This window comes from Thunnus maccoyii, chromosome 23 (genome assembly GCF_910596095.1).
Source record: "Thunnus maccoyii chromosome 23, fThuMac1.1, whole genome shotgun sequence".
Lineage (NCBI taxonomy): Eukaryota > Metazoa > Chordata > Actinopteri > Scombriformes > Scombridae > Thunnus > Thunnus maccoyii.
The window spans coordinates 7,720,854-7,744,382 of NC_056555.1; the positions used below are offsets into that span (position 1 = coordinate 7,720,854).

At 39.2% G+C, this 23,529-nt stretch overlaps 3 protein-coding genes and 1 long non-coding RNA gene across 6 annotated transcripts; 2 read left to right on the forward strand and 2 right to left on the reverse strand.

The window, feature by feature from the left end:
* Positions 1-3,605: 3,605 nt before the first annotated feature.
* Positions 3,606-9,021, reverse strand: atp23 (ATP23 metallopeptidase and ATP synthase assembly factor homolog). The gene is made up of 6 exons (XM_042403576.1): positions 8,773-9,021; positions 8,021-8,066; positions 5,436-5,517; positions 5,203-5,340; positions 4,440-4,523; positions 3,606-4,359 (listed from the first exon to the last, which is right to left on the reverse strand). Exons 1-6 carry the CDS (start codon positions 8,918-8,920, stop codon positions 4,156-4,158), a joined length of 702 nt encoding a protein of 233 aa, XP_042259510.1. The 5' UTR covers positions 8,921-9,021; the 3' UTR covers positions 3,606-4,155.
* On the forward strand, positions 8,950-18,134 carry rpap3 (RNA polymerase II associated protein 3). Of its 3 annotated transcripts, none has more exons than XM_042403572.1 (17): positions 8,950-9,033; positions 10,832-10,989; positions 11,084-11,245; positions 11,357-11,467; positions 11,554-11,681; positions 11,867-11,988; positions 12,068-12,138; positions 12,242-12,367; positions 12,510-12,637; positions 12,762-12,883; positions 13,183-13,253; positions 13,576-13,668; positions 15,845-16,044; positions 16,162-16,345; positions 16,733-16,830; positions 16,943-17,043; positions 17,145-18,134. In XM_042403572.1, the coding sequence occupies exons 2-17, from the start codon at positions 10,834-10,836 to the stop codon at positions 17,228-17,230; spliced, it is 1,959 nt and encodes a 652-aa protein (XP_042259506.1). In that variant the 5' UTR covers positions 8,950-9,033; positions 10,832-10,833; the 3' UTR covers positions 17,231-18,134. The 3 variants fall into 3 exon arrangements, with proteins under 3 accessions (XP_042259506.1, XP_042259505.1, XP_042259507.1); XM_042403571.1 differs by lacking the exon at positions 8,950-9,033 and adding an exon at positions 10,498-10,620; XM_042403573.1 differs by lacking the exon at positions 8,950-9,033 and adding an exon at positions 10,498-10,620 and having other exon boundaries at positions 10,832-10,983.
* LOC121890929 (carcinoembryonic antigen-related cell adhesion molecule 20-like) lies at positions 17,967-21,116 on the reverse strand. Its single transcript, XM_042403575.1, has 7 exons — positions 21,026-21,116; positions 20,676-20,922; positions 20,157-20,437; positions 19,744-20,007; positions 19,347-19,622; positions 18,768-19,016; positions 17,967-18,676 (listed from the first exon to the last, which is right to left on the reverse strand). The coding sequence occupies exons 2-7, from the start codon at positions 20,684-20,686 to the stop codon at positions 18,654-18,656; spliced, it is 1,104 nt and encodes a 367-aa protein (XP_042259509.1). The 5' UTR covers positions 20,687-20,922; positions 21,026-21,116; the 3' UTR covers positions 17,967-18,653.
* On the forward strand, positions 19,908-22,124 carry LOC121890931. The gene is made up of 3 exons (XR_006093976.1): positions 19,908-19,985; positions 21,074-21,286; positions 21,555-22,124. It is a non-coding gene; the product is annotated as an uncharacterized LOC121890931 (long non-coding RNA).
* The last annotated feature ends 1,405 nt before the right edge of the window (positions 22,125-23,529 follow it).

Sequence of the window (23,529 nt, forward strand, 5' to 3'; positions counted from 1 at the left end):
AGCTAAGCTAACAGGCTGCTGGCGGTAGCTTCATATTTACCATACAGATATAAGTGGTATCAATGTTTTCATTTAATTCATGGCAAGTAAGTGTATAAGCATATTTCCCAAAATGTTAAACATAATAATACGCTAATACTGACTGCTAATGCAGCTACTTACTCCACTTAATTAGCAGTAATAATAGCATACTGTGCTACCATAATGTTTCGTTAACTGTCAGTGTTATATCTATTCTTCTTCTCCTCACTATGATATTTATTCTCAAATATCTGAACTCAGACATAATGTCAGCTGATAAAACAAGATTCACATGGCCATCTTTAGATCTGCACTCTTGTCCTCAATCGGCTGAATATGATTGTTCTCCTCAGGCTAAGGAGCAGGTGACTGGACTCAATATATTTTCTTTGTTCAAGTGTTTCCCCAGAGTGCCGGAGATGGGACAGAAAAATGGCCAAAGGATGCCATATCGTGCAGCTTTTCCTCAGGTCTGTCCTCTTCTTCTTTCTTTCATTCACATTTGTCACAAGTTCATTTGAGACCTTGAGAAGCAAGTGTATGTGCCAAAAAAGAAAAAGAAAAAAAAAATCTCATCACACATTTTTCTGAAAAGATTTGTCGTGCAGAAACACAAGGCCAGTAATACCAATATCTTACATTTCACATTCACAGCTAAATAATTCAGCAGTCTCACATGATCAACTCAACCCCCACAAAGAGCAGACACCTTAAAACTTCGCAAAGGCAAGTGGGGGTCCTCGCTCTTCATCACATCTCTGTGCTACAACTAAATCTGGCATTATTCTAATTAATGAGATGAGTTCATTAGCACTCTTTGGGTTAATGTGTTGTCTTATAGCAGATTAGTGAAAGGATTTCAGTGTTGCTGGAGCAGTCTAATTAGATCACAGTGGGTGCAGCCTGCTTAAATAGATGGAATAATGAAAGTTGTCACTCTTCTCAGTGGCAACTCGATTACAGCACCCTATCTCGGCTCATAAAAGGCCCAACATTCACCTGGAACAGGACTCAATGAAATGAATTCAATTATATGTATCAATAAAACAGTAACACCACTTTCTTTTCAATACTGGATTGGACTCACATGTCCTGATGATGAGGATTAGTGGGCCAAAAGTGCCATCTACTGGACTGAAATAATACAGCCGTCATGATCGAGAGTTTGAGGCCAGATACTACGACTCTATATAACAAACTGATTTAAATATAACTGCTTTGGTAATGTTTAAATTAAGTGTTGCAGAGAATAAACTGCTATAAATGCATTCACACTTTGCTTGTGCATGTTTTATTTCTAATGTAATTTCTCCAGTTACATGATGTTTCTTTGGCAATTGTCTATATACTACTACATAAAACATTTTTATTTTACTTTAAAGCTGCTCTAATCAATATTTTTGAATTAAAAATTGATCAAATTACTAATATAAAAGGAGTCACTCATAGTGAAGAACCCCCAGAGAATTGTCTCCACCATTCAGTTCCCCCCAGCTCTACGTTAGCATCTTTTAGTTTTACAGCCTGCAACTTTACTGTATTGCTTCAGTCTCATGTAGCACTCTCGTTGTTTTCAGCCTCAATTGTTTTTGTCAAAGAAACTAAATAAACTGACTTTACACCACCTTCCTAGCACCAAATGGCTAACAGGCAAAGTTAGCGACTAAAGCTGTAGAACATAGTTGTTAAAAAGCCAGATATTTCCCTTGGTAGTTGGTAGAGACTAAAACAGAGCTAAAAGTCATTAAAATTGGACTTATATTAGCTGTTAGTATGTATGTATGAAAGTTAGCATGAAACACAACTCCAAATGAATGTTCATGTTGTTCTGTGTCTGCTGGATGTTTAAATTAGCAACTGGTTGCTAACAGGTTTGCCACTAATAACTTGATATGTTTACAGCTTGTTGTGCTGCGGTAGGGGAATGAGAGCCAGGTCACTGTGACCTATACTGATGCCAAACATGTCAGCCCACCAAACCAAAACAGGAGACATCTGGAATGTTGGGAAAGGGGCGAAGTGCCACACACATAGCGCAGAGACGCCCACTAACATTTGGTCAAAGTTCAAGATAAGTGAAATTGAGAAATGTTCCACCCTTCTTTAGGATTTGGGATAGCCAAAGAGTCTGGTAAACAGGATGAAACCTATCACGCAACACAAACACATACACACACACAGCCTGTCTTCAGTATAAAAAGGCATATCACGTTCTGTAATGGGGGAAGATATCTCTGACTACATTATTAGTAGGGCCGCTATGAATAAAAAGATTCCCCATCTGACACCTGTGTCTCGACCATCTGATTCCTCTATGATCCACCTTTTTCTGCCACAACACTGCCCCAAAGTGGTAAAAACAGTAAATTAATAATCAATTTATAAAAAGGTTTCAAAATCTCCCATACATACCTCTTTATATGGTTAAAAAAAAGAGAATAGCAAATTAAACTGTCAGGAATGTAGCTATCACTGAGGACACTAAGGTCACATCCTCTGTAGTTTTTACAGGAAACTGGAGTTTTTAGCAACCTGGAGGGAGTTATCATTCTTTAATTAAAAATGTTGACATGGTGGTTTCTTTGTTGGTTGATTTCAGTATTCGTAGACCTAATATGTTTATAAAAGACTTAAATGTTGGGGTCAGATCACTGTGAGAACTTGAACTCATGACTTCTGTATTTCTAATCCTGATTACAGTCCTGAACTCAGTGTGAGAACATGAAATAAGTCAGTTAACAAATTCACAACCTTGTTTGGCATCTATAACTGTATCAAATGTGTTTAATAGCTGGCATTTGATATGTGGACAATTCCACTTGTAATTCTATTGTTTTGTATGATTTCTCCATTTAGCTTACTTGGGTGTATGACATTGCACAAATCCAAATATAATTTTCCCTCTTTTGTCTTCCTGTGTTTGCCTCACATTAATCCCACTTTCATCATTTTCTCTAAGCTTCTAAAATTAACCTAATCTTCTTTGCTCGTCCCATCCCACCCACTCGCCTTGTTGTTCAGGCCCACGCTCATCTCATGTTTTTTGTAGTGTTTTCTAAGTGGAGAATGTCGAGATAAGTGGCATATTACGCTCCAGCAGCAGACACCCTTAGTGACTTCCTGATTATGATGCAGAGAGTGTTGTCTTTGAGATAGCGAGTAGAGGAGGAGGAGATGGAGGAGGAAAGGGGGGGGATTATGAGGCTAATTCCTTTATAACTTTTTCCCTCATTAATCTCTGTGGAGGGATACGAGATTCTTTAAATGCTAATGTCCAATAAAGATGTCAGCAATGACATTTTACAGGAGCAGCACAGATGTGAACAAAGTTGACTGCGTTGTTGTGGAAGAACTTTTCCCGCTTTACTCATGGTACTTGTCTCACATGTTAATTGGAAGAATCCTCTCATGGGATTAGACATTAACACGTTATAATCAGCAATGGGCTTCCTTGCTCCTCTTTGTCAAGTCATAAATTCAAACTTTTTGTGCCAAGGTCGAACGCAACACCCCTTTGAGTCCTCAAAAATGACTTTGAGGAGCTAGAAACAAACAGATAAGACACACAAAAAAAATGTAAAATCTAAGTTGTTCAGAGGAATCAAACTTTAATTCAAACACAAGTTGATTCTGTTTAATTTAAGCACAATCAGCTCTATTTACAAGAAGTTAGTGGAGGTCAATGTGGCAACAAGATGAAGAGCCAGCAATGAAATGTGTCCTTACTTGTCATCATATGACTTTCACAGCAAACATTGATGGACAAAAAGGAAATTTTGTATTTCCTTAAAAAGCACCCACTGATCACCTAAAAACAAATGACAAAAAAATTACTGGTGTCTCTTCTTTTCTAATACTTTACTTGCAGAGCAAAAATCACTCCTTAGAATCCCTTTATAGAGAATTAATGTCCAAACAGTAGAAAATGAAACTGACTCCATCCTTTGCTTTAAACTCACATCCTTTTCCAAGGACAAATCACTGTGAAAATCCATTCTGAGGGGATATGATCGTTTTCGGCACAGTCATTCTGTTGAGGCTTTTATGCTGACTGAGGCCCTGACACTGCCAAGCTTTTGTCAGCGTCACCACCAGCCAGAGCACCCTTGGGACTTAAATGAGAATGTGACGACACTAAAGGTTTGCATAATATCGATCTCTGTTCTCATAATCTCTGTAGGCAAACTTGGCGTCCTTCTTGCTGTGCGGGATTCGTCCGAACGGCGCGTGGTCGTTGAAACACGTGTCAAAGACCTCGTCGACTATTTTCTCCGCCTCCTCTCGGCTAATTTTCCTCACGGCCAGGATGGAGCGAAGGGCGCGGCCGCGGACACACTCCTGTCCAAGCAGAAAAGATGAGTTAAGTTTTAGATAGTAGCTAATGTGCTTTAGAGTTACATTATGCCCAGTGAATGTACCTGATGATGCTGCTTCAGGCCAAAGTTGAATCTTGCGACTTCATTGCTAAAGGAACAGTCTCCACTGAGGTTAGCTGCCCGAATCTGAAAGAATGACACAAAAAAACTTCGGATTATCAAAATTACTATTACTATTATTATTTTTTATATTATTTTTAAGCTCCAATGACCCGTCTAACCTTTAGCCAGCTCCTTAAATTTAAGACACATTCCCATTCTTTGAAAGTGTGTCCAAATTTTTGACTGGTACTGTTTATCATAAGAAAACATGTCAATCAATGGCAGAAAACTATGGTTGCAAGGTGATTTCATAGAGAAGAGAGATTCCATAAAGAAAAAAAAATAGTTTATTCATCCCTGTAACGACAGTTGAATGCAGCAGCTCGCCACCCAGATCAACAGATACACTCACAGTTGATAGGAAAGAATGAACAAATTATGTTAATCACAAAGCTAAAAACAACGAAGGCTATAAACTTCAAAAACTATATGTAGAATTGTTAATAAATACATTAATAAATAATTATAAATACCTAAAAACAATCTAAAATGATACAATTTAAACGGATGCTTACTGTAGCATGAAAATGTCACTGATTTCAGTGGAAGTATCAGAGACTGTTGTAACTTACCTGAATTTATTAATGACAACAGTAACAAAATGTCAAAAGTTCACTGACACACATGAACCTGATGAATCAGACACAATAACCAGAATCACCACGGCTTAAATGCAGCCAGTGTTAAACAAGTGGGTGCTCACCTCAGAACAAGCCAGGTGTCTGAAGTTGCTGAACCAGTCCACATGGGCCCGGCAGTGGTCAAAGGCGTGGATGAGCTCATGCGTGACCACTCGGTTCATATGGGACTGCTGGTGGATGTTGTTCTGACACAAAACGATCTGCAAACGAACACGAATCTCATCACTGCTGACCACTGAAGTTCTTCTAATTCAGCACAATCTGCATTAAATTTATTACTGCATATTATTCTTACTTGAGAAGAAGCAGCATCAAAGCCACCGCTGACTGTGCCGTCACAATCTTCACAGGAGAAATGTCGGTCTTTCAACACTTTGCTGCATCAAATGGAGAAAGTAGGTGAGTTTCTAAGTGTCCTAAAAATATCTGGCTAAAATGTAGTACAGTTAAATGATTGCATCTGAGTCTAAAAGTAATAGTTATACTGCACATGGTGACTTTTATGTGACAATGGGAATATTTACTAGGACCCAGTGAAATTAGTCACAGCATGTAGTCGATGCTCCAAACACAAATGATGAAGAGAAGTTTTATTGCATTGAATTTAAAAAGCAATATCATGGCTGTGCCTTGATTCAATCATTTCATTTGTTCTCATGCATTGTTGTTTGTTGGCTTTCTTCTTTTGTATTTTTTTGCACGACACACTAAATTATAACACATATGGAATCATGTACACAACACAACTGATGGTCTCAAATACATTAAGAAGACAAGAAATTCTACCGGTTAACCTTTGTCAATGCACACCTGTTAATTGAAAAACCACTGCAGGTGACGACCTCATGAAGCTGGTTAAGAGAATGCTGATAGTGTGCAAAGCTGTCGTCAAAGCAAACGGTGGCTACTTTGAGGATCTTATATATGAAATATATTTTGGTTTGTATAACACTTTTTTTTGTTTACTACCTAATTCCATATGTGTTATTTCACAGTGTGATGTCTTCAGTATTGTTCTGCAGTGTAGAAAACAGTAAAAATAGAAAAACCCTTGAATGAGTAGGTGCGTCCAACCTTTTGACTGGTACCAATAAAATTAAACTGTTGTAGTTGCTACTGCTGTTGTTGTTAGCAGTAGCTCCAGAAAGCAGCTTCAACAAACTCTGAGTCTAACCCTGAACTCTGAGTCGATGAACCCCTAGATGGGAAACTCAGATTTATCGGTTTCAGAACAGCTTATCAGAGTTGGTTAAATCAACTCCATTTTAATCCAGTGGATGTAGAGATATTAACGCATGTGTATGCAGACTGTACACATTTGTCTTTAAAAGAGAACCTAAGTCAGAGTGGGCAAAGTGTCAATAAGTTAACACAATTCAGTTGTATTCAGTGTTGTCTACTAATTCATCATTTACCAGACTTACATGTCCTTAATGATGATAAAGTGGAATCTGACTGTGTATCAGGCTGCAGCTAAATTACATTTTGAATATATTTGTTCAGCTTTAATCTGATGGGACAAAACACAGGAGGCAGCAACTGAAGATGAAAAATATAGTTAAAGATTTAAAACATATATAGATCAAAGACACAGAGACATGACTGTAAGCTCACAGTCTGATCCAGTAATAATGTGTTTGGTGATTTGTACTTGAAAAGGCGTCGAGGTTAAAACACAATAGATTTTAATATTTTAAACATCTATTTATATCTTGGCTCAACAGTATTCAGTGATGCTGCTCATTCAGAAATATTAACATATAATCTCCAATATCACATCATGAGTGATAGAGATAATTATTCATTGATCCTATATGTCTAAAGCTCTATACTGATTTTTGAGATTTAAACTGAGATTACACATTATGTGCAATAAACATTTCAGGTCAGGAGCTGCTCTAACAAACTGACAGCTGTCTTGTGTGCACTCAGGGTCTCAGAGTTATAACAGAAGGACATGCAGAGGTTTTATTCTGAGCTGAGGATGAATTCATGCTGTGTAATATTTGAATGTGAAGCCAAAAACCTCTAAGAAATGACTGATGCACATAAAACTTTAACTTTAGAAAGTTCTGAGTAACTAAACTAGTATCCAACCAGGATTTAGATTCTGACAGACAGTAAACCTCTGCCAAGTTACCATAGTAACTGACCCAGAGTTTAAGTTACCTCTCTTTCTGGAGCTTAACAAACTCAGGGTTAACAAACTCAGAGTTTTCACTAAATCCGCTTTCTGGAATACACCCCTGATAAGAGAAGAAGTAGTAGTAACTGAATATGTCAAACTATGTCTACACAAGCAGACAGTCAATAGAAACACCATTTTAAAGGTTCAGAATCACAAATACACCCATATATTAGCATTATCAGTGGTGGACAAAGTATTCAGATCCTATACTTAGGTAAAGGTACCAATACAGTAATGTAAAAAAAACAGTTCTGATACACCAATCTGTTTCCAGTTTTTGGACTTTTTCTCTATTCTTTCATTTTTGGTGAAATATTGGATCATTTGAGCATTTACTGAAATGAAACCATGTGAGAACCATGTAGCCATGTAGTAGAGAGAGAAATTACTATTTGGTGGAGCTGTTACCAACTCATAGACATCTAAAATGTGACCCCGACTACACACTGCCTTTTGTAAGACGCCGAAAGCCAAAAAGGTTGGAAAGAACTGGTTTCATCTATAACAATGTGTTGTATTTTAAAATCTTGTTATATTATCCATTGTGTCAAATCGACATCTGAAAAGAAACTAAAACTGTCAAATGAATGTAGTGGAGTAGAAAGTACAATATTTACCACGAAATTGTACATAAGCACAGTACTTGAGTAAATGTACTTATGTTATTTTCCAGCACTGAACTTAATACATACCATCCTGAACTCTTCATGGCACTGAGGAGGAGTTTGGCATACGGACCTGACAGAAGCAAAAAACCAATTAGAGCTAATTAAACTGACACAGCTAGTTAAAACAAAAACACAAATACACGCATCAGGAAACTTCTTAATTGGATTAAACATCCACTGCTCGCTACTGAGATGACATTTCCATTAAAAAGGGTAATTAACCCTTACATATTGTTCCTATTCTCACCCTGCCCAGTTTAAGTGTTCCTTTATAAATTAGTCCATATACCAAATTTTGAACCACAAATGTATTTTGCATCCATAGATATCTTATCAGTCATTAATAAATGGATGATTAATCCTTCATTAATGCTTCAGAGAGCAGAGAGTGTTTTCATTAGGTTTGACACTATTCGTTTATAGAAAAAATACATCCACAATCACATTATATTATGATCTCATGTTATCTAAAACAAGAGAACATAACAGCCATAATTACTTATATTAATTTATTGAAAGTGAAGGACAACATTTGAATGGCAGGTTTCATTAAAGCCATTAAAACTATTAATCAACACCCTGTACTAAAACGTAACGTTTTAACTCCCAGCTGCACGACGTGAATAATTTTGAAATATTTCCGTTTTTGTATATTCCGGGCCACTTTAGAAAAACTCATAACGTTTCAGGTTTAAAGAATGTAATTTAGGGTGCCTTTATTGCTTCAAATGTCAAAATGTAAAACTATGTAAGGGTTAACTAGCTTCAATACTCACTAGTTTCCACTGCGAACTGCAACATGACCTGACACTTGTTATTGAAAGTGAACAAGCTCTCTGCGATTGATCCCTTCTTGTACTTCCCCCTGTTCCTCTCCGGGAATAAGTCGTATCCATATTCTTCCTCTTGTTTTGTCTGGTCCATGCTGTGAAATGTTTGTCTGCAATTTGAAAATGTTAGTATCAAGTTTTCTGCTGGTGAGCTGCTGCTAGCTAGCAGGAGAGGTCATAACTGTGGTCACGTGGTGTAGGTCAAAGGTAATAACTACGAATTTCTTTATTCATTCATTTATTTGTGATTTTTATCCACATCGCTGTTATGCATAAAAGTCGAGAAACACAATTTACTTTAATTTGACGTAAAAAGGTGATAAAATACGTTTTTTTAAAGCAGTTTTGTAAAGACTTAGACTAGAATATGGTAAAGATCGTCTATTTAGAACACGTAGTCAGGTCGTCAACTCGAACTCGCCATAGTTGGACCAAAAGCAAAACCTAATTATATGGTGAGTGCTTCATGCTGTTACATCTCGCTCTCAGATTTAATTAAGCCACATAAATGCAATACCGATAGTTGCGAAGCAGATGTCGCCATTTTGACTGTATCAAATGCTTCGAAACAGTGAACTATTTTCAATGCAGTTGTTTCATATTGATTCATTGCTTCAGAAAGTTTTGTTTCACCCATCACTACATGTGACATTTAGTTAGAAAGAGGATCTGTGCGCCAATACATGCGTCTACTGTCTTTTCACATTAACCACTTTCGAGTTCATAGGAAATAACATAAAAGCAGTACAACAAATGCATTTACGAATGCAAACTTTATACACATGAAACACACTATTTTAAAATTTACACTTAGCATTAATGTTGATAGTTACTGCATTAAAACTATTTTCAGGTTGTGGGTAAGTGAAATAATCTTGAAAACATATACAAAATAGTAATACTAAATCTTAACTCATCCCATCTTACAACAGCACTACAGTCTACATAAAGACAAACATCTTAAAAATGCTGGCCGTCCATGTCTGATGGTAACCAGGCAACGTACATGGAGACAACTTGTGTATGACACGGTTTAAAACTGATGTACCTGGTTCAAACCTACATAGTGGGTGTATTTTTAGGCGACAGTTTCTTATATACACTGCCGTCTCACCACCATGCACTCGCCTTAACGTTGCCACCGGTCTTTCGTCTGCAGTCCCAATCAATCTCATTCAAAACTCCACATGGTCTGGTGGTGGCGAAGGGGTAGACTGCTCCTTCTCTTTCTCTTGGTAATCCTTAACTGGCATTATCCACTTGCCATACCCATGTAGAGGAGAGTTTACACACAGAGAGACATTTTTTGAACTGACAAGGCAAATAAGACCCGGAGCCACCTTTAAATACACATTTTTTGTTCATATTTTTAAAACGTCACTGTTTCTTGGCCTATCTACTTTGTGTATAGCCTGTAGACTGTACTTAGTAAGTTATAGACCTTGAGAGACATTCAAAAACCACAAAATATTGCTAATGTCAAACGTCCGAGACTAAAGTGAACTCTTCTGCGGTGTATAGTTTTTTAAAAATATCGTTTTATTCTTTACTGACCTTTTACAGTCCGAAAAGTAAGAGAAAGTTTATTTAAGTAAGAGATTGGTTGTAACATAGACGATCTTTGGTTACGTGCTGCGCATGCTTAGCAACGCAAAGGCTGCTGGGAGTCCGCTGTCATGGCTCTGAACGTAAACAGAAAGCACAGAATGACGACACGTTTTGTTTGTAGTACTTTGCCAAACTAACTGCAGCCACGTTTTAACTGTGATTATCACCCGGAGAAAGAAGCGGCAGGTACTTTACAAGCTACAGAGTCCTTTTAATTTACTTTATTATCTCGGAATATTTGTAATATTAGTATTACTGTGAGCTATAGCTGCTAGCCGCCAAAGCATGACAGCGTGATTCTAGTGTTTTCCTCCCGACTTTAACATCGACCTCAAGGCAACAACTGTAGCAACAAGTGTTAAAGAATTTCTCCAAAACCAAATGTCTTGTTTCGCAGGAATGTCCGGAGGGAGCAAAGCCATTGAGTTACAGCTTCAGATGCGGCAGAATGCGGAGGATCTGCACGGTTTCATGAAGGAGCTGGAGAGCTGGGAGACAGACATAAAGAAGAGGGACGAGCAGCTGAGGACCGCAGGAGGAGTGCAGGAGGTGCAGGTTTGTTCCTGCTGCGGACATGCATCCATCCATCACATGAGCAGATAACGTTTAGGATGGTGTCATCAGTTTTCTGTCTGTCTTTCTTCTGTAGAAAACGCTGCCACCTGTGCGCAACAAGGACTACAAAACAAAGATGAGAGAGAAGAAGAGAAAGAAGACACCCACAGGCAACGGTGACGCAAAAGCAGAGGAGCCGAAGGAAACACCAAGGATAAAAGCCTATGACTATCGGTCATGGGACAAGTTTGATGTGGTAGCTATTGCATCACTTAGAATAAATGCAGACAAGCTCGTGAACTGCACTCACCATTATCAGTGAAACTGAGAAGGGGTCCACTAACGCTTTCTGTTTCTCTGCTGGCAGGACAAGGCTCTGTCTGAGATGGATAAAGAGTCAAGTCCTGCAGAGTCAAATGAGTCAGACTCAGAGGAAGCTGCAGTTGATCAGGAGAGAGGGCTGGCTGAGAAGGAAAAGGTAAATATTCTATGAGAAGTACTGTATAAAAAAAACTGAGGAAAAAGTGAAAATTAAAGCAGAATATACTTTTATTTTATTTTCAGGGTAATCAGTTTTTCAAAGATGGGAAATACGACGATGCCATTGAATGCTATACCACAGGAATGGGTGCAGATCCTTACAACCCAGTGCTTCCCACAAACAGAGCCGCCTCCTTCATCAGACTCAAAAAGTAAACATCGTTGATTAACACTTGAATGTTGTGTTGTGCCATAAATGATCTTTTATAAAATATATAAATGAATGTAACACATAGGTGCTGTTTTTTAGCTTTTCAGCATAGCAGCATTGATGTGTATTTGATACAAAATTCATAGAAAAGTTCTGCGCGTAAATGACCGAGTTTGTTCTTTGCAGGTACGCTGTGGCCGAGTCCGACTGCAACTTGGCGATCGCTCTGGACAGCAACTACTTCAAAGCGTTCGCACGGAGAGGAGCAGCACGATTCGCGCTGAAGAAATACGACTCTGCATTAGAAGGTGATAACTGTTAACAGGACGAGGCAGCTTGTTTAACTCGAGCACACTGAGATAACAATATGAATCTGTTTCTGTGCAGATTATGAGATGGTTCTCAAGCTTGACCCTGGAAACCTGGAGGCACAGAGTGAAGTGAAGAAAATCAAAGAGGTGAAGTGATTTTTGTGGTTCAGCAATATCTTTCCAGTTTCTTTTTTTTTTTTTTTCTTTTTTTTTTGTGGCTTATTTCCTTCTGTCTTCTGGCTTGTTTCAGATCCTTGGACAACAGGCGTCAACCACCCCGAGTGAAGCTACGCAGCCTCCAACAGTCGACCCCGAGCAGCAGAGACTGATGGAGGAACAGCAGAGACGACAGGAGGCGGTTATACAGAAAGACAGAGTAAGCTGTGCTGTGGTTTGCTGGTAAAATGAAAATGTGACCATATGTGATTTAAGAGTAATTTAATCCCCTGGTATAATTAAAAGACATGTTTGTGGGAACATTTCCTCCCAGTGGTGATGGTGATGAATGTGTCTTTCAGGGGAATGCTTATTTCAAAGAAGGGAAGTATGAAGCTGCCGCGGAGTGCTACAGCAGAGGCATGGAGGCCGACAGCATGAACGTGCTTCTGCCCGCCAACAGAGCCATGGCTTTCCTCAAGCTGGAGAAGTAAGCACAACATTCCCTTGTTCCAGCACATTTTCTTTTCGAGGTAGTAAACTGTTGAAATAACACGTCACAACAGCAGCATATACATGGCAAACCTTCTCCATTTGTGTTCTGTTTTCTTCAGGTTTAAGGAGGCAGAGGAAGACTGCACTAAAGCCATTTCTCTGGACAGTTCTTACTCCAAGGCGTTCGCCCGCCGAGCCACTGCCAGAGTGGCTTTAGGAAAGCTGGAGGAGGCCAAACAAGGTGCAACACTGTCTTCCAAAGATGAACTGCAGCAACTACATTTTATGTGTTTTTAATTCCAGCAAGACTGTTGCAGATCTAGCTGTATTCTTCTAGACAGTCTGTCTGTCTACTGTTGGTGTAATTTTAATTCTCTTGCTCTTATTCTACACTAGGCCAGTTCATTATAAACTCCTTTTATACATGGAAACATACAACAAGTGTTGTCTTTAAATTAATTTGCTAGAAAAATTGCATAGAAATAGTATATGCACGAAATTATATTTTTTACGTATTGACTGTATGTTTGTGTGTCACAGATTTTCAGGAGGTGTTGAAACTGGAACCAGGAAACAAGCAGGCACTGAATGAACTCCAAAAACTCCAGATTGTATGTTTCAAGTTCTAGTAATTAAAGTGCATTTAGTCCCGTAAATAATAAAGTTTAGACTGTAATCAGAACTGGGAAGTAGTGGTAAAAAGAAAGAATATTGTTTAACGAGTTTCCACTCATAACCTTTGTATTCTTTGCAGTTGTTTGTTTGTCATTTAGAGAATTAATGTTTTCCACTGCTGTGCTTTAAATCCCTTTGGATAGGAGAATCAGCAAAAATCTGAAACACAAACCTGATGCCAAGATGACTAATGGATGCATAAAATTTGAATTAATTTGATGTTCAACAAATATAATTTCTCTTGTCTTGTGTTGTCAGGACGTTGGTTCCAGCGGCCTCCTTCAAACACCAGACAGCTCACAGAGGAGAACAGTTCAGCCAATAGACAAACCAACACATCTGCGCTCAACTGTGAGTCACGCAGCTCTCCTGTAGTGGAGAAGTTATTTTTTGATGCCTACCAGAGCTGTGTGTTCACGACTAATCAAGCCTTAAAATACTGTCTCTGCATTTTGCTACACTGAAGGCAATAAAGATAAAGATTAGGAGAAATTCATAGTAAAAAGACAAATATTTGCTGGACACATTATGGGCTCTGATTACGTGTGATGGTCACTTGTCATTTTGTTTGATATTTTGTAGGCTAAATTGCTAGTTGTATAATTAAAAGAAATAATAGATAGCTGCTGCCATGATTATAGAATAATGAAATGAATTTTGTCTCTTTTTTCCCTTCTTTTTGTCTCTACAGTGGTATGAAAAAGTTTAGGCACCCCTGACAATTTCCATTATTTTCATTTATAAATCATTGGGTGTTTGGATCAGCAATTTCATTTTGATCAATCAAATAACTGATGGACACAGCATTATTTCAGTAGTGAAATGAGGTTTATTGGATTAACAGAAAATGTGCAATATGCATCAAAACAAAATTAGACAGGTGCATAGATTTGGGCACTCCAACAGAAAAATCACATCAATATTTAGTCGAGCTTCCTTTTGTAAAAATAACAGCCTCTAGATGCTTCCTATAGCCTCTAATGAGTGTCTGGATTCTGGATGAAGGTATTTTGGACCATTCCTCCTTACAAAACATCTCCAGTTCACTTAGGTTTGATGGTTGCCGAGCATGGACAGCGCACTTCAAATCATCCCACAGATTTTCAATGATATTCAGGTCTGGGAACTGGGATGGCCATTCCAGAACATTGTACTTGTTCCTCTGCATGAATGCCTGAGTAGATTTTGAGCAGTGTTTTGGGTCGTTGTCTTGTTGAAATACCCAGCTCTGGCGTAACTTCAACTTTGTGACTGACTCTTGAACATTATTCTCAAGAATCTGCTGACCTGCATGCGACCCTCAACTTTAACAAGATTCCCAGTACCGGCACTGGCCACACAGCCCCACAGCATGATGGAACCTCCACCAAATTTTACTGTGGGCAGCAAGTGTTTTTCTTGGAATGCTGTGTTCTTTCGCCACCATGCATAACGCCCCTTGTTATGACCAAATAACTCAAACTTTGTTCCATCAGTCCACAGGACCTTATTCCAAAATGAAGCTGGCTTGTCCAAATGTACTTTTGCGTACCTCAAGCAACTACGTTTGTGGCGTGTGTGCAGAAAAGGCTTCTTCCGCATCACTCTCCCATACAGCTTGTCCCTGTGCAAAGTGCACTTGTTGAACAACAATTGTTGAACAATGCACAGTGACACCATCTGCAGCAAGATGATGTTGTAGGTCTCTGGAGGTGGTCTGTGGGTTGTCTTTGCCTCTCAGATATTTTTCTTAGCCTGCCACTTCTTGCCTTAACAAGAACCGTGCCTGTGGTCTTCCATTTCCTCACTATGTTCCTCACAGTGGAAACTGACAGCTGAAATCTCTGAGATAGCTTTTTGTAGCCTTCCCCTAAACCATAATGTTGAACAATCTTTGTTTTCAGGTCATTTGAGAGTTGTTTTGAGGCCCCCATGTTGCCACTCTTCAGAGGAGAGTCAAAGAGAAGAACAACATGCAATTGGCCACCTTAAATACCTTTTCTCATGATTTGATGCTCCTGGCTATGAAGTTTAAAGCTTAATGATGTCACCAAACGAATTTTGTGTTCCATTTAATCAGTTCTAAGTAGTTACAGTTGTTCAAATCAACACAATGACAAGGGTGCCCAAATTTTTGCACAGCCTATTTTTAACGTCTGATTTAATTTCATACAACTTAATATTGCTACACTAAAAATCTTTGTCTGAAAAATACCCAAGTACTCAGTTTTTATTAGAAAATGAATGGCATGCCAATGTGATCATTTTCTTTGAAGACAGATTAAATTATTATGCAGCCTCAGAGGGGTGCCTAAACTTTTTCATACCACTGTATCTAATTTGTACTTTTGAACAGTATGCTTTAACTTTATTTGTCCAGCAGGTGGCAGGACAGACGTTGATTGACACTTGACACGTTATCTTTATCTTGTAGCATCTGATGATTTTTCATTTATAAAGATAGACAAACTCAGCAGGATTATTTAAGTAGAAGTTTTTTAAAAATCTGTGCTGTGTTCACTGAGTTTTAACATTCAATGCTCCTCAGAAACCGCTGAGGAGGATTGACATTGAGGAGATCAGTGGTAAGGTGACGCTGCCTGAGGTGGAGTCAGGTGGGTCCAGGTCTTTTGTCCAGGAGGTGGTGAGAGAGGCAGAGGATGAGTCCTCACCACTGTCAATGTCACCCAGTGCAAAGATGATCAAGATCGAGGAGATAACAGACGTCCCCTCACACTCCTCTGAGCAGTTAGTGGAACTTCATTATTATTTAAAACCCTCTGACACATTTTTAATTGTTAGAATACTTTCTGAGATGATTTCCCTTGGCTCAGTTTAACAAAGCGGTCTCCTTTTGTTCCCCAGAGTTCCCACTGGCAGACAGACAAAACAACCAGCACAGGAAGAAATCACTCCTCCTCCCGAACCGTCAACCAAACCCTCCTCGATAGTAACAGACCCGCCTCCTCCGCCCACCAACAGCTTCCAGCTGGAGTCTGACCTCCGCAAGATTGGAAACCAGCCTGAAATGATTTACAGATATCTGAGGGTGGGCTGCGTGTTTGAATCTGAACTGACTGTTCACACTGTCATTTACTGGTGACAAGATCACATCTGTGTGTTCAGACGGTGTAATTATATGCTGTCATCACCACATTGTTTTTCCTCACAGGCAGTAAAATGGATTTTAATTGCTATTTTTTTAAGATCATTTTCAAATAGCTTAAATCTGAAATTTGTTCTATTTAATGACTATTTCTATTTATTTTTTTCATAAAATAAAAAATGTATGTCTGTATAAAATGTATATTCATGATGAATCAAACAAACAAATCAGACTTGGTGTTAAACACTGAACAGTACATAAATGTCAAGATTACACTGCATTGCTTTTCTGAGACAAAATTCTCAGCCTTGTGTTTTTCTCATCTTGCAGCAAATTAAGCCAGAGGTGTATTCAAACATTTTCCACAACTCCCTTGAACCTGACATTCTCAATCAGATCCTGAGGACGCTGCATGTTTTCTATATCAAGTAAGTTGTGAAAGATACTCCTAGACAAAATATCTAGACCTGAAATGGTTTTCTGTTCAGCACAAGTTGCATATGTAGTTTCGTACTGTACATTAACATCAGTCTTGTGCAGGAATGAAGCGCCGGCTGTCACACTGGAAGTCCTCAAGAGTCTAGCAAGCGTGAGGCGCTTCGACATGGCCGTCATGTTCATGTCTTCCCTGGAGAAGAAAGGTGGGGTGATCAGCTGTTACAGGCGACTCATACTTTCATTGTATCTTCTCCTGGACGTTTCTTCCTATCAGTCATTGCTGTATTACTTTTCTCTCCCCTAGTGCTTAAAGAACTGTTTGACTTCCTTCACCAAGCTGACCTGGAAGGATCATGTGTTGCAGCTTTACAGAAGAAGTACGGCGTGTGACCCTTGGATTAAAACGTGCAAGTTCAATGGACTTTAAATTTCAACAGAGTGCTGGATATAAAATCAATAAAACAACTTAATTTTACTCCAATACTGAATAAACTTTCATCACTTTCACTTCCATTGAATTGGACTGCTGCATTATGGCCTTTCACCTGTGGAATACGTCATCTTCTATCTCTCTCTTCGTAGCACTGCGTTTATTTATAGTTGGAAGTTGAAAATTCACAGATTGTGATTCTAACTTTGGTGCATTTTGTTGTTACACTTCATAAAAACAGAGATTTCCAGTGTAGAATCTGGTCCCTTATGCAAAAGCTAATGTGACAGATGAGACTATTCTGTGTAAATGTATACTGTATGTTTAACCATTCATTGCACAACTGTTTTCATACATTTATGAGCAAGCTATGCTGAAAATGACGTTTTTTTAATATTTTGAGGTCTGTTTGGTTATAGAAATAGAAGTATGCACATCTAACTTATTTGGGCTCATGTGCTGCATAAAGTCAAGCTACATAGAAAATTAGACAAATGTCTGTATTCGAACTCATTTCAGGTTTATGCAAATGTATGTGTGTTGACATGGAGTTAGATAACTGCATCTAAGGGGACGAACCAACCAGGCGGGGTGTTCTATCAAAAGGAAGTGTGAATTCTCAACCTTATAGTACATCTTGAGTACAGCACGAAAGTGTGGATTGGTCTCTGTGAGCACTCTGCCCAATGTTCTTCACATTCTTATACCTGCCAAAAGAAACCTGATATAGCATTGACTAAAATGGCTTAACTGTAGAAACCCGTGTGAGTGAAGGAGGGCTTCAGTTTGAGCCACAAGTATTCAGATTCTGTATTTACATCTGTTCTCAGAAAACTGATCTACGAATAAAGGTATATTTTGTCATTTGTGTGCACGCTGTTTTCAAATCGATACCTTAACAAGTAAAAATGGTTTTGAATATTATTTAATCTCAGATGTGTCACGAGTGATGAATTAGCACAGAATAGGCAGAAAAAGCACAGTAGTTCATTGTTTATTAAAGGTAATAGTGCATATTGTTTGGCAAGACAAATGGGAATATGTCAATAAAGAAAATGAGATAAGCCTTGTGCAATTAAAACTCAACTTTTCTGTAACACTCAGGCACACAATCCATACATCCATTCTCAGTGCCTGTCTAATCTTGTTCAGGGTCACAAAGAAGTTGGAGCATGTCCCAGCATGCATTGTGCTAAAGGTAAGGAAACACCCCGGTTAGGTCGCTGTCAAGATCACAGTCAAGAGTAAACAATGCTTGAGCAAATACAGCTATGCACCTGAGTGTCAATAAAAAGATCACCAAAGTACATCTTAGTGCTCCACTGTGTACAGAGCACTTGCAGATCAGAAGAATCTAGTTTGCACTGAGCAGTTTCCAGTGTCTCAGCATCCACACCAGTGGGGCTCTGCAGTGGAAAACATAATAATATGAGTTACAATAGAATTACAAATATCAGCTATGTCTGGATACTCTAAAACCTTCTAATAACACCCTACCTGAGACACTGAGCATCTCATTGACCATCGCTGTCTTCCCTGTGAATGCATTCTCAGCCTGGCAGCTGATGGACTCTGTGGAAATGTGGCGGTTCACAGTGATGTCAATCACACGACCCATCATCTTCTTCCCATACAAGGTCCACGTGAAGCTGCAGGGAGGAGTGCACTCAGCTGAGCATGTAAAGCTGGCTGTGACCCCAACTTCAAGAGAATCTGGTCCTGAAATGGTCACATTCTTTGGTCCATCTGCAAGAGAGCAGATTTTATTTAGAGAAATACAAGCAACATCAGCAGAGGAATACCTTACCCTATACTTCATCTTGATATTGCTGCATCTCTATAGCAAGTTAAAGCTGCATGAGACAAGATTTTCATGTAAAATGATGTGAGTCTAAGCTTACTAGAGGTAATCAAATGGGTACCGCCATGCAAAGAATCTTGTTAGTGATTGTCAGAGATAAATTTCTTACTTCAAGGGATCCCAGGAAGGTTAGCAACCGGACCGTGTCAGCTGAAGCTAATGGGGAGCCTATTAACATTAAACAACTTCCACCCCGCATATCAAGATTTGCTTACCAGGCACCACCACTGTGGTTTCAGCCATCCTGTTTTTCTTTGTCACTGAGTTGAAAGCCACACAGGTGAGGGCAGCCTGATATGGAGGTGTTACAGGTGTGAAGAATATGGAGGCATTTGTAGCCAGGAGCATGTCATGGTAATACCAGGTGATGGAGCAGACGGGGAAGCAGTCAGCCAAACATTGCAACTCTGTTGTGGATCCAGGCAGAACTAACATCCTCTCACCCACAGATCCGGTGTTGGGTTTCACAATTAGCACCTTATCAGGCCCGTCTGGAAGATATCAGCAGACAAACATTGAGTTTATTTCAACACATGCAAGCCATGTCTGTCGAATATGTTGGACACCAACTGCCCCACTGCATATAGACTTTAATGACCCTGGTATACTCACAGTTTACTTGCATCTTGTAGCCAACAGACAGGATGGCGGCCGCCCCCTCTGCCACCACACATTGGTATAAACCGTCATCTGCCTGCAGGAGAGGACTGAAGGTCATCGTGATGTTGTCAGCGGAGAAACGCACTCTTTCATATGCTGGCATTGGGTGTTTGTTCTTCAGCCATGTAATAGAGGTCGGATTCTGAGAGCCAAGACACTGAAGAGAGAAAGGCTCGCCTGCTACTGGCAGAGAGGTGGGACACACTGAGATGGGATCTGTCCAGAGAGAATATCAAAAAATCTACATCAAAACAGATTACCATTACAAGATTGCTAAAGTCACAGGGCTCCTAAACCATAGCAAAAAAACTCAAACCAAAGCATAGTCTGTTGAAAATAAGGTAGGAGCAATGTCAAAGACTCACCGATGACAGTGAGGTTCTGAGTGGTGGTGATACTGGCTTGATTTAAAGTGTTTGTGGCCTCGCAGGTCAGAGGCTCAATTTTAGAGTAGTCACTAGCAGTCATCTGCAGGCGACTGGCAAACTTTTGTTCGTCTTCCTCCTGCAAGATGGTTATCCGGACTTGATCACCCAGGAAAGTCTTCCCCATGTACTTCCATGTAAAGGCGGAGGATGGAATGCATGTTGCCAGACATATGAACGTATATGGCTTTCCCACTGTCACTGCAGTGTCGCCAGCGATGCTAATGTCAGATGCGCCAAAAGAAGCAGATTTAAAAAGGCATTTGAATGCATTGCACTAGTTTGACAAGGTTACAGCAGAACATGTGTGCAAATCAAAATTGTCACCTACAAATAATCTAGTAGCTGGATTTGCTGTTTAAATATCAGTACAGATGATTCTGTCTATTCTATGAACAATAATGGCTGCTAAACATATAGATTGTTAATTCACACTTCCAAGTTACTTCTTTCACATACTTGGCACCCATAGCGACAGAGTTGTAGAGATGAACAGATGGGAGACGGTGTTCTCAGCCTCACAGATCAGATTTTCAGAGACAACAGTACTAACAGGTGGAGTGACAGAAATGGTGTTGCCTTGTGCAGTATCAAATGTCTCATCTTCCAGCATAACAGTCCATGAGTAGCTGCAGGAGGGGTGGCAGTCAGCTGAGCAGGTAAAGGTGGATGTAACTCCTGAAATCAGATAGGCTGGACCGCTGATCTGTATATTTGATGGCCCGGCTGAAAAGTTTAAAAGCAGATTTGGTTGAAGGAAGTGCTACTGGGGGAACGCATGAATTTGAATTCACTTTGGTCATTCATACCTGTCACTCACAGTGTCTTTTGGACAGTGACTGACTTCTTTGTTGCAGGGTTGACAGCGGTGCAGGTCAGGATCTGTGTTGGCACTTGTTGCTGGATCAGGAGGTTCAGCTCTGAACCCTGAGAGGTCACATTACCCCTGGTCCAGGTGTACTGGTAGCTCGGGTAGCAGGTGGCTGAACACTGGAAACCAGATGAGATTCCCACTGTTACCATGTCAACCCCGTTGATCACCACTGAGAGCGGCCCGTCTGCAAGAGGAGGTAGAATATAAACCTTTACAGTTTTCAAACATTTTAAAAATAGTAAATGGGTAAGTATCAGAATAAATTGGATCTTACATGTGGTGACCTCCTTGGTTCCACCCTGCTCAGTTTCACTGACAGTAAAATCTTTAATATGAGAAAACAGAATGAATTAACATGATTAATTAATTAAATGGCGGTTAAAACATGAACATGAAATCAAACAATTCAATTAAAATCAAATATTTTTTTGTGTCAAATTCTGCTATAATGCCAATTGTTGCAGATGATAGCCGAGCAAGGCAGCCTCTTACCTGCCAGGCAGGTGAGCAGGAGCAGCAGAAAGGCTGAGTGATGAACCATGGTGCCACAGACAGTCTGAGTAGCTGTCCACGCTCTTACAACTCTACACTCTTATAAGCTATAGTAGTAGGCCTTGCCCACTGTTATCTCCCACTCATTCAAAACACAGACACAAATGACCTACTGTTCCTGGGAAAGGAGTGCAACATGTTGGTTATCAGCTAGGTTTATTCTCTGCAGAGGGTGTGAATGCAAGCAGTCACTTTGTTGCATGGTTTTGTCTTCTGTGGGTTGCGGTTGATTCCTTTGTACCTGCAGAGTTAATCCAGGTCAGATAATATGGCTCTCTGTTTTTGTCATATCTGCCTGTGGTTGCAGATGTAAAGATCTTAAGCTCAATTTATCACAGTATCTTGACAGAATACAACTTGAGCTGTCTGCAAGATCTGTTATGTTTGACTGTTATCTTTGTAGTTTTGTTAATGTGTTTGCCTTCAGCATGTGAGTTTTAGATTGTTAATAAACCTGCAAATTGGGTGCATCTTGTCTGTACTGTGATGGATTTTCTGATGAAACAGGAGTTTGAGTTGGGACAAAAAACAACTGGAAGTACAAGATTGTTAACATGTATTTTTTATCTATTACATCTATAACAGTTTTATCTATTACAGTCTTTGCTCTTTTTCTCATCTCCACAATGAGGCAAGCTCTAAAAATGTGTTTTCCAGTGAGTAAAATAAATACAGTTTTTAAATACAGGATGGGCATAAATTACCAAAGAGGTGGTATGATAGAATCTGCTAAGACAGTGAAAAGGTTTTTATTACATTTTATTATTACTTCATATTTTTACTTCATATTTTTTCCATTTTTCAAGTTGGACTTGAAAAAATGGGTTGTTTAATTCAGGAAGTAACATTAGTTGATCTGATAACTATCCCTTGAATGCACAGCTACCGTCTAAAATATGCAGGTAGGCTATACAAGCAGTCAGCTATATAACTCACTGTGCTGTGAACTCCAGGCACTTTCAGTGTTAAAAAAACAAAAATAAATTTGATTTGATTCATTATTCTATTACTGGCACTATGAGACCAGATTTACAACAGTTCAAACAACAAGTGTAAAAAATTTAACCTTACAATGTAATCTCTGGTTTTGAAGTGATTTTTGAAAGCAAATAGGAGTATAACTTGCAGTGAAATACTTCAGAAAGTTTGTCAGTGGACTGATGTGAACCCTGTCACTGCTAGTTCTAGTGTCAGATTACAGCAAACATGTACCTCAAGTGTGTGGAATACTGAAACTTTTGTTTAAATTGCAATTGAACAATTGAAATATAAAACTGTAACAATTTCCCCAATGTAGTCAATATAGTCTGGTAATACATACACAACACATTTTTAACAGCTATCCTGAGCACTGAATGTTATAGATTAAGTTTTTCAAATACAGTTGAGCTGATGTCTGATTCTGTTCTGTGATCTTTATCAGGCCTTTTATTTTTGTTTTCCTGACAGTTTTGATTTGTAGTTGACTTTGAAGTTAAATTTATGATTGGACATTATGACTTATGACTGGCATGAACTAAAATCCAAGTAAATGACAGCAGAGCACAGGAGTGTCTCATCTCATGGTGTACCATAACCGAACAGCCCGCAGGTGGAGCCATGGATAACTCAGACCAATTTTATACTCACTAGAGAGACTAGTTACAAGCCCTTGCATACCTGTGGTACACCTGCACAGGTGTTTTCACTTATCTTGCCTGGTTAGACCTCCTCTCAGGACTGTGTGGGTGTGTACAGACTGTGCTTGAGCGACATCTCCCTCACTGTTTGGGTGGAACTCATTATAGATTTACGATTCTTATTACATGTGACCTCAAATAATTTTCAGTATAGCTCCACCCAACCACTTGAGCAAAGGTCTAACTGAAAACAGCTCTGTCAACGCTG